Source organism: Nycticebus coucang, chromosome 16 (assembly GCF_027406575.1).
Source record: "Nycticebus coucang isolate mNycCou1 chromosome 16, mNycCou1.pri, whole genome shotgun sequence".
NCBI lineage: Eukaryota > Metazoa > Chordata > Mammalia > Primates > Lorisidae > Nycticebus > Nycticebus coucang.
In genome coordinates, this window is record NC_069795.1 from 78927728 (window position 1) to 78938536 (window position 10809).

The window sequence follows — 10809 nt, forward strand, 5'->3', positions numbered from 1 at the left end:
GCTAAATAGTATGCCATGGTATACACATATCACAGTCTTCTGTACTTTTTTTCTTTTTTTCTGGTTTTTGGCCGGGGCTAGGTTTGAACCCACCACCTCCAGCATATGGGACGGACGCCCTATTCCTTGAGCCACAGGCACCACCCAGTCTTCTATACTTTTAAAAATGTTTGTATGAGAAGTTCTTGCAAAAGTACTTAGAATAGCAAAAAGTGTTGGGGCCATTGAAGTCCCAACATTAAACATTATATTTTACTAAAGAAATGATATTTTGCCATTAAATCTAAGCCTCAAAACCTCACTGATAGGAAAGATTAAACATTATACTTTAATGAAGAAATGATATTTTGCCATTAAACCTAAAAGAACATAGAACCCTTGACTTAAGAACAGACCTAAATTACCTTGAAATCATCTAGTACTGTGTCTGAGCACCTTGCCTGTTCTCACAACATGAATTTCAGTTCTCAAATGGTAAATAAGTTTACACAAGGTAATGTCAGGTAACAGAATAGAACACAAGACAGCATGTGTCACTGTTAGCAATTCTAAGAAAAACATTTTTAATAAGATCGGAAAAGTTTTTTAAGTCATTACGTTTGGTTGTAAAGGCATTGTGTGTATTCTTATAGTTCCTTGAATATGGAAGCACTTAAATACATCCTCTAATTAAAATGATCTCCCTCTAAAATTTCCTTTTCTTTAAAGCTTCTGATACAAACACCTCCTTTATAACAAGAGAAGCCCGTTGGTTCAAGCAGCTGCTGTAGTTTCAGATCATTGCCAAGGAAACTTGATAGAAACTGCTCCCCAAACCAGAGAAAACATGCAAAAGAGACCCCCAGGAGAATATGACACACAGGTAGTTATCAGGGAAGGGGAGGAAAAGGACAGAATTTATGCCAGGCACAGTGGCTCACACCTATAATCCCAGCACGCTGGGAGGCTGAAACAGGTGGATCGCTTAAGCTCTCAGGTTTGAGACCAGCCTAAGCAAGAGCGAGATCCCATCTAAAAATAGCCAGGTGTGTCAGGTACCTGTAGTCCCAGCTACTGGAATGCTGAGGCAAGAGAATTGCTTGAGCCCAAGAGTTTGAGGTTGCTGTGAGCTGTGATGCCATAGCACTACTCTACCCAGAGCGACAAAGTAAAACTCTGTCTCAAAAAAAAAAAAAAGACAGAATTTTTCTAGCAGCCTTAGTCTAAATAAAGAAAGGGACCTGTGAAAAATAAAATGACTCGGGCGGCGCCTATGGCTCAGTGAGCAGGGCGCTGGCCCCATATGCCGAGGGTGGCGGGTTTAAACCCAGCCCCGGCCAAACTGCAACAAAAAAATAGCCGGGCGTTGTGGCGGGCGCCTGTGGTCTCAGCTGCTCGGGAGGCTGAGGCAGGAGAATCGCGGAAGCCCAGGAGTTGGAGGTTGCTGTGAGCTGTGTGACGCCACGGCACTCTACCGAGGGCAATAAAGTGAAACTCTGTCTCTACAAAAAAAAAAAAAAAAAAATCATAGAAAAAAAAAAAAGAAAAAGAAAATGACTCTGTCGTGGATATGATTATGAATGTTATCCTTTTTAATGCCTTACAAACTTTTAAAATTAACATATATCTATTTATAATTAGGCAAAACAAAAGAAAGCTATAAATATATATATGCTCCCCCAAATAAAGTCTGTGTAAGTATTAGAAAAGGAGAAATTCACAAAGAACTGTGCTGGACATTAATACATGTATTTTTCATCATGCTGTCTGTTTGTACCTAGAAGGGATTTTTTTTTTTTTTGGTTTTTGGCCGGGGCTGGGTTTGAACCCGCCACCTCCGGCATATGGGACCGGCACCCTACTCCTTGAGCCATAGGTGCCGCCCTAGAAGGGATGTTTTCTTTGTGTTTTTCAATATTTTACACATTTTCTATAATAAATATATATTTATTTTTAAAATACATTAAAACAAACTGAAAAAGCCATCCACCATTTTGCAAGTACCATAATAATAATCATCAGGAAAGGATTTCAGTAGTTGCTGAAAGCACTGGGTGAAAGGTTATTGGTAATAGAATATTCATACTGTCTCAAAGTTATAGTCCTGCAGGTTACTTCATGAATTACAAAGGGAAATGTTTTTTCCCCAAAGGTGAAGCACCTTAATGAGGATATCAGCTTAATCAACACCAAAAATGGGATAAAATGACATCATGTGCGTCCTGATGTAGTTTCTGGAACAGGATACATCATCACGTAGGAAGTGTTCCCACTAAAATACTTTAATCTGAATGTATTTTTGTGGCAACAACCACACGAATCCATATTGTGGGACTTCCTGTAAAAGAACTAGCCTGGATGTTTAAAGATATTAATGTCATTAAAGACCAGAAAAGAGAACTGTTCTACTTTAAAGGATTCTAAAGCCCAGGTACTTTGGCTCATGCCTATAATCCTAGCACTTTCAGAAGCCAAGGTGGGAGAATCATTTGCGATAGGAGTTCAAGACCAGCCTGAGCACCACAGCAAGACTTTGTCCCTACAAAAACAGAAAAATTATCCAGGCCAGGTGGTGTGCACCTGTAGTCCCCCTACTTGGGAGGTTGAGGCAGGAACATCACTTGAGACTGGGAGTTCTAGGCTGCAGTGTACCGTGATGACACTGCTATAGTAAGCTATGATGACAACACTGCCCTACAGCCTGGGGGATAGAGCGAGACTCTGTGTCAAAATAAAATGAAAGAGTCTAAAGTAGAGGTGGGGTGGGAGGAGCTTTATGGAATTATTGGGACAATCAGGGATATGTGAATACATTTCAATACTAATATGAAACCAATATATAAAGAGTTACATGAGCAAATAAACAATAAAATACAAACATAGTCTAGTGCAGAGGCAGGGAGAAGAGGGAGGGGAGGGAAGGGGGGAAGGACACGGCAGAAGGAGGGAGGGCAGGAGGCAGGATCTCACCTATTGTGCACATTGTGATGGTGTATAACACGCCCCTAGGTGAGGGGCTCTTCTACAAATGGAACTTTACCCTGGAAGGGAGAACAATGTAATCTAAAAATGTGTACCCTCACTTCTACACTGCTGGTGGGAATGCACACTAATACGTTCCTTCTGGAAGGATGTTTGGAGAATACTTAGAGACCTAAAAATAGACCTGCCATTCGATCCTATAATTCCTTTACTAGGTTTATACCCCAAAGACCAAAAGTCACAATATAACAAAGACATCTGTACCAGAATGTTTATTGCAGCCCAATTCATAATTGCTAAGTCATGGAAGAAGCCCAAGTGCCCATCGACCCACGAATGGACTAGCAAATTGTGGTACATGTACACCATGGAATACTATGCAGACTTAAAGAAAGATGGAGACTTTACCTCCTTCATGTTTACATGGATGGAGCTGGAACATATTCTTCTTAGCAAAGTATCTCAGGAATGGAAGAAAAAGTATCCTATGTACTCAGCTCTGCTATGAAGCTAAATTATAGCTTTCACATGAAGGCTATAACCCAACTATAGCACAAGACTATGGGGAAAGGGCCAAGGAAGGGGAAGGGAGGCAGGAGGTTTTGGTGGAGGGATGGTAATGGGTGGGGCCACATCTACGGTGCATCTTAGAATGGGTACAGGTGAAACTTACTAAAGGCAGAATACAAATGTCTACGTACAATAACTAAGAAAATGCCATGAAGGCTATGTTGAACAGTTTGATGAGAATATTTCAGATTGTATATGAAACCCGCACATTGTACCCCTTGATTGCACTAATGTACACAGCTATGATTTAACAATAAAAAAATTAATTAAAAAATGTGTACCCTCATATTAATTTGGAATAAAAATATGAATACATTTCATTTCTTGAAAGTGAGAATATTATGGTTGCATAGGAGAATGCCCCTTAGGATTTATATGCTGAACATGTGAAACATCATGATTTTGCAACTTCCTTTTAAAAGTTTCAACAGACAAACGTGTATGTTTTTCAGGTATATAAATGTACGCAGAGAGAAAGAGAAAGCAAGCGTGACAAAAGGAGAACAATTGGTAAGTCTAGGAAAATTATATAAACAAGTTCATTGTATTATTCTTTTATCTTTCCCATAGGTTGGAAGTTTATCAAAGAAAGTTGGGGAAGAGAGTACAGGAGTAAAGAAAGACTCTCACATAGCTGGGCGCAGTGGCTCACACCTGTAATCCTAGTACTCTGGGAGGCTGAGGTTGGTGGATTGCTTGAGCTCACAAGTTCGAGACCAGTCTGAGCAAGAGTGAGACCCCCTATCTCTACTAAAAATGAAAAACTGAGACAAGAGGATCGCTTGAGCCCAAGAGTTTGAGGTTGCTGTGAACTATGATGCCATGAGGGTACACTCTTGGTAGAGTGACAAAGTGAGACTCTGTATCAAAAAAAAAGAAAGAAAGAAAAAGAAAACAAAAGACTCTCACAGTTGGCCCCATCATGAGGTAGCTCTCTGAGGACCTCCATCAGACTTGCCAGTACAGGATCCTGAAATTCTAAGCCTTTGTGAAAGAAAAGAGCTGGATCACCAGGGACTACCTTTCACCAGCTTCCCTGGTGTGGCTGAAGTCTGAGCTAACTAACCATGGTATGATGACAGGCCATAAAGGGTGGACAGATTCCAGTTTGTCTGGTTCTGAGAAAAAAATAGGCCCTGTATCTCAGACAGCCCTGATAAGGTGCCTTCATGGACATGAGTAATGGTCAGAGTCAGGGGATGAACCGGGGCTAAGAAAGCTGGACAATGGACAGTCTGGAGCACCGTGACAAGGAAATTCTTCCCCTGAATTGCCTTTTCCTATTAAGATAAGATAGTACACAATAAAGCGCCAGGCTCAGAAACGCTGCCGCCAGTCCCCGACGGAGCAGTGCTCGTCTGAAGCAGGAGCACATGAATGTCTGGCGCTGTCAGCACCACGGTGGTCTCCAGTGAGCCAGTTTTGGCTGAGAACAGACAAGTCCTGACTCCCACCACTCACCGATTCCCAGTATTCTCTTTATTTTTATTTTTAATTTCAGCTTGCTTGTTCATTCTTCTTCGTTTGAAGTACTTTTTTGTTGTTGTTCATGTTCTTCTTTTTTTAATGTTCTTCCTTTGGCGATTCTCTTTCCCGTTGCCTCCCCAGTAGCGGGGATTACAGACGCCCACCACAACGTCCGGCTGTTTTTGATGTTAGTGGAGATGGGGTCTTACTGTGGCTCACTGCTGTTCATACAGATCTTGAACCTCTGAGCTCAGGCAATCCACCCGCCTCGGCCTCCCACAGCACTGGGACTACAGGTGTGAGCCACCACGCCTGGCGGATCCCCAGTATTCTTAAAAAAGAAAAAAATATACTCCTTTTTTTTTGGGACTGAGTCTCAACTCTGTTGCCCCAGGCTAGAGTGCTGTGATGTCACAGCTCACAGCAACCTCAAACTCATGGGCTCAGGGGATCCACCTGCCTCAGACTCCCAAGTAGCTGAGACTATAAGTGCCTGCCACAGCACCCAGCTGGATTTTCTATTTTTAGTAGGGATGGGGTCTCACTCTTCCTCAGGCTAGTCTTGAACTCCTGAGCTCAGGGGATCCACCCACCTTGTCCTCCCAAAGTGCTAGGATTACAGTCATGCGCCACCATACCTGACTTAAATGTATTCTCCTTCTGCCTGTCTTACTAAATGGTGGCTGTGAACACTGAAAATGAACTATGAAAGGGCCTTTTCAACTCCTAAATGCCAAAGAGATATCAGTTACTATGTTTACTTCCTCAGCATGAAGCAATGTTGTTGTTCTATAGATTTCTTTCTTTTTTTTTAGAGACAGAGTCTCATTTTGTCGCCCTCGGTAGAGTGCTGTGGCATCACAGCTCACAGCAACCTCCAGCTCTTGGGCTTAGGTGATTCTCTTGCCTCAGCCTCCCGAGCAGCTGGGACTACAGGCGCCCGCCACAACACCCAGCTATTTTGTTGTTGTTGTTGCAGTTTGGCTGGGGCAGCGTTCGAACCCACCACCCTCGGTATATGGGGCCGGTGCCCTACTCACTGAGCCACAGGTGCCACCCTCCTTCTTTCTTTCTTTCTTTTTTTTTTTTTTTAAGAGATGGTCCTCTGCTGTTGCCCAGGCTGGCATAGAACTCCTGGTCTCAAGCGATCTTCCCACCTCAGTAGCTGGGACAACAGCAGGTTTCCCCCATTTTAGGTTTAGTTCCTGAATACTGTAAAACTCACCTGGATGTCTTTTAGTCCTCAAGTGCATGAGGACTTTTTATGAGATTGTATGAGTAAAGCCCTTTGAACTTTGGAGCAGCCAGGACTGAGACACTTGGGAATGCCTCACTGTTTCCCGAGTGAGCAGAGAGTGACAGAGGATGTTGCCCCTTTGACTGCACCTTAACAAGGAACAAGGAAGTAGCTCCCAAAGGCAAGCAATGACTCACCCACACTGTCCTGAGCGAGTGAGTGTCCCTGCCAAGGGAGCACTGGCAGCACTCTACTTCCAGGGAGTGGAAGCCGGGCCCAGCTCAGTCCTGGACGTGGCCCTGGCGAATCCGGGCAGCACAGCAGAGCCTACTAAATGTTATTAAATAAGTGACTAAGTGTAAGGCACTTTGATAAATGCTGGGCAAATAAAACCAAAGAAATTAGCAGTTATGATTACCTCTGCTGTGACTTCTCACTGCCTCATGGTGTCACTGTCGGACACCGGTCCCCGCCCTTGTCCTCAGCTGCCACCCACCGACTGCTCCTAATAGCCTCTGCCAGCTGTGGCCCTTCAAGAAGAGACCATGCCCACCTCCTTTGGTAATTGTGGCCAAGAGAAGCCCCACCTGGGCTCCCTAGGTAGTAAGTAGCCCACCTACACGGCCTCCTTCCAGGACACCAGCTGGCTCCGGAATGCTGAGTCAGACCCGCTTCTAGCCCCACTAGCCTCGGGAACCAGCTCCACCCTCCTGCCCTCTCCTCCCCAGAGGTCCACCCTAGCACCTGCAGGAATTTTTGGCCGATTTGGGACTTAAAGACTCCAAGAGCACATCTTTACACAGACAATGTGACTATTCTCTTAAAGAAACTTATTGCAGTAAGTTCTGACTCCTCATAGCCCACTCTGTTCACAAGAGTGTCTTCTGAGGTTCCACGCAATTTGCCCTCATCGGAAGATTCCCAAAGAGATGACCAGGTCTCAATAACTGGTGGAAACATTGCCTGGAATTCCACAGCCTTTTTTTTTTTTTTACTTTCTGAGAGAAAGGTGGAGAGAAGCCTACATGTCTAATCTCTCCTTGGAAATGGTATTATGTGTAATTTGTTAATCCCAGGCATAGGCTCAGTACCTTTGGCTCAAGTGGCTAAGGCACAAGCCACATACACCTGAGCTGGCGGTTCGAATCCAGCCTGGGCCCGCCAAACAACAATGATGGCTGCAACCAAAAAATAGCCAGGCGTTGTGGCAGGCACCTGTAGTCCCAGCTACTTGGGAGGCAGAGGCAAGAGAATTGCTTGAGCCCAGGAGTTGGAGGTTGCTGTGAGCTGTGATGCCATGGCACTCTACCCAGGGTGACAGCTTGAGGCTCTGTTTCAAAAAAAAAAAAAAAAAAGACCCAGGCATAGGCCCAGTGTGGTAGCTCACACCTGTAATCCTAGCACTCTGGAAGGTCAAGGTGGGAGGACCCCTGGAGCTCCGGAGTTTGAGACCAGCCCAAGCAAGAGCGAAACCCATTCTCTACTAAAAATAGAAAAATTAGCCAGGTGCTGTGGCAGACCCCTGTAGTCCCAGCTACTCAGGAGACTGAGGCAGGAGGATTGCTAGAGCCCAGGAGTTTGAAGTTGCTGTAAGCTAGGCTGATCCATGGCACCCTAGCCTGGGCAACAGAGTGAGACTATCTCCAAAGAAATAAATAATAATTATAAATAAATAATAATCAGGTAAAAAAATAAATAATAATAATCAGGTATGATTCTAATGTGTAGCTAGGGTTGAGAATCACGGAGGTAAGAGGACTGAGACCCACAAAAGTGGGAGGCGATGTGCTTATTCCCTTGCGGCTGACATCCCTCAGAACGTTTTGATCCTAGAACATTGGGCCTAAATTGGTTCTTAGACACCAGCTAGTTCATTGATTATCAGACTCAGGTTGTGGCAATCACCAGGGTGGTTTCCTGATAATAGATTCTCAGGTCTCATCTCCTGATCAGTGATGCTGATTCAGTGGTATAGGGGTGGAAGAGTGGGAGGAATCCCAAATCCTGGTGAGATATGTGGTGAAGGACCCTGGATGTGTGTGGGGGGCAGGGCAGGCGGTGGAGGAGTGGTGTGCACTGCTTACCCAGTTATGCCTGGGCAGGTGTGAGGGAACTGTCATCAGAGGTTGGAAACAAAATGGCAGTTCTCAGTTAAATCTCAACTGTCTTGCCAAATAATAAATCCTGCCTGGCTATCAGGGCATATTTTCAGATGGAAGAAAATGTACATCCACAGCAGGAATCCCAATATCAAAGCCCTCTGTGGGAGCGGAGGTGAACCCTTGGGAATGGAAGCTGGGAAGACAATTGCTGCCAATGGTCAGCAGAGAAAGCCTCAGGCTCCAATGACCTCATGGCTCTTTTCTGTCGCCGGTGACTGGACACTCCCTTCCCTTCTGCCCACCTCCACCCACCAGCATATCAGACAGATGACCACATGAGCGCAGGGGAAAAGTGTTCCCATCGATAACACACATTCTCACAGGCTGTCCCTACCCCACCCCCTACGTCCCCCAAATGTCCTGTGATGTCAGGCTGAGTAAAGCAGAGTGAGGTCAGCCTGGAGCTCGTGCTCTCTCTCCCTAGAGACCCAGGAATTTTTGAAAAGCTGCACAAGGGCAAATGCCTGGTCATGCTCTGAATTCTTTGCCTGAAACCTTTAGCTCTGGCAGTTCAGGTCTCCTTTGTCCCCTGGCTCACTGTGTGTGATTTTGTTTTTCTGAGCCGTGTTCACCAGAAGTAAAAGAATATTTCCATATCTCCTCAAAGGGGTCAGCAAGGCAGCCAGATCAGCCACAAGGCAGGGAAGAGCAGAATCAAACTGGGCTCAAATGCCACCACCTGCAAAGCTCCTCCCCACCCCCCCATCTCTACAGAGGGAATCTCCTCTACTTCTGTGCATTCTGGCAGCGAGTGCCCCGGAGGCAGCTCCTCAGTCCCAGAGTGTTACCAGCCCTTCAAACTCAGTGGTAAAGAATGAAAGTTGTGGACAGAGTCTCCTGGGCAACAAAATGCAAAGTGATCACCAGGAACAGTCATTTTCCCACACCATCACAGCTCTCCAGGCCTCCTACTTGGCTAAATATTCAGGCAGGCAATGAAACAATAGCCTCACTAAAGCACTGGTGGGCAATTACTGGAAAGTCATGTGATTGTCCGAATTGAACCAATTTGTCAAAGACCATTTTCCTTTCACTCATCACCTCCCCCACACCCCACGATAAGATAGGGTCCCCAGAGCACAATAATCCTTTCCTGAGATACAATTTAGAGGCTCCTGAGAAAAGAAACAAAAGTGAGGCTAATTTTGGCTTTTCTGACACTAAAGAAAAGCACACAGGCAGGCCCTGTCCTGCTCGAGGAAGCTGGGGGGCCCTTGTTTGGCCCCTCTAGGGTATCTGCTCAGATCACCAAGGGATTTGGAGAACAATGCAAGGAGGGGGGTGAGGGGGGAGCCAAATCCTGGCCCTGGCTGCAGGGACCAAAGCCTGCCTTGCCTGGGCTCTGAAGAGATCCCTAAAATGACAGCAATGGCTTCAGACTTTAACATTTTTAACTGTAAACTTCTCACCAGCCATCCCAAATAAATTATTAATGACTCAAGATTCAGGGATTCCTTTACAGACCCTACAGTGATTCTTAAGGCCCTTCAGGATGCTGTGAACCCCTAGAGCTGAAGGGCATGCATCTGCACTTTTTCCTCTGATTCCTTAGCTTTTCTCTGATTCTCCAAGGGATCTGTGATCAGAAAAGGTTTGGGTCCCTGCACCTGATTAAGTCGACCATGCTCCTTCCCTCATGGGGGCCTGGTGTGCTGTTTGCAGCCTCCTTGATAGTGTATGCAGCCTGTTGCTTGTATAGGTTGCTCTAAGGGACCTTGGAGACACTCCTTTCCAATACATGTTCATGTGTTAGACCTTGTGCTTTCCCCAATCCAGGCTCCAGACAGGTATGCGTAGTGCCTTTGGAAAGCCCCAGGACACTGTGGCCAGGGTTCACATTGGCCAAGTCATCATGTCCATCCGCACCAAACTACAGAACAAGGAGCATGTGATTGAGGCCCTTCACAGGGCCAAGTTCAAGTTCCCTGGCCATCAGAAGATTCACATCTGCAAGAAATGGGGTTTTACCAAGTTTAACTCAGATGAATTTGAAGACATGGAGGCTGAGAAGCAGCTCATCCCAGATGGCTGTGGGGTCAAATACAACCCCAATCGTGGCCCCCTGGACAAGTGGCGGGCCCTGCACTTGTGAGGGCTTAACACTGTGTTGCCTATCAATTGCACCTACCAATAATAAATCCTACTTCCTGTCCAAAAAAAGAAAAAAGAAAAGAAAAGGTTTGCTTCTCTAGGAGGAGTGACTCCTGTAAGCAGAACTTTAGTCCTTTATGACAATGCTGGTTAAATACCAGTGTGCATTATAAACATCTAGCCTTCATGTTAATATGTAGATTCTGAGTTAGTAGGTCTGGGTGAAGATCAAGAGCACCTTTTTCCAACAAGTTCAAGGTGCTGCAGAGCTGCTGGTCTGTAGACCACCTTTCCTAGTATCAAAGCCTGATGGCAAGTGGG

At 45.4% G+C, this 10809-nt stretch overlaps 1 protein-coding gene and 1 pseudogene across 1 annotated transcript; both read left to right on the top strand.

The window, feature by feature from the left end:
• The first annotated feature begins 9998 nt into the window (after positions 1-9998).
• On the top strand, positions 9999-10124 carry LOC128568265 (uncharacterized; annotated as a pseudogene).
• A 52-nt stretch (positions 10125-10176) lies between these two features.
• On the top strand, positions 10177-10557 carry LOC128568039 (60S ribosomal protein L10-like). Its single transcript, XM_053565719.1, has one exon. It carries the CDS (start codon positions 10187-10189, stop codon positions 10487-10489), a length of 303 nt encoding a protein of 100 aa, XP_053421694.1. The 5' UTR covers positions 10177-10186; the 3' UTR covers positions 10490-10557.
• The last annotated feature ends 252 nt before the right edge of the window (positions 10558-10809 follow it).

What these genes read in the sequence shown, in the direction of transcription:
- LOC128568039 (XM_053565719.1), top strand. Translation starts at nt 10,187, where the DNA reads ATGCGTAGTGCCTTTGGAAAGCCCCAGGACACTGTGGCCAGGGTTCAC.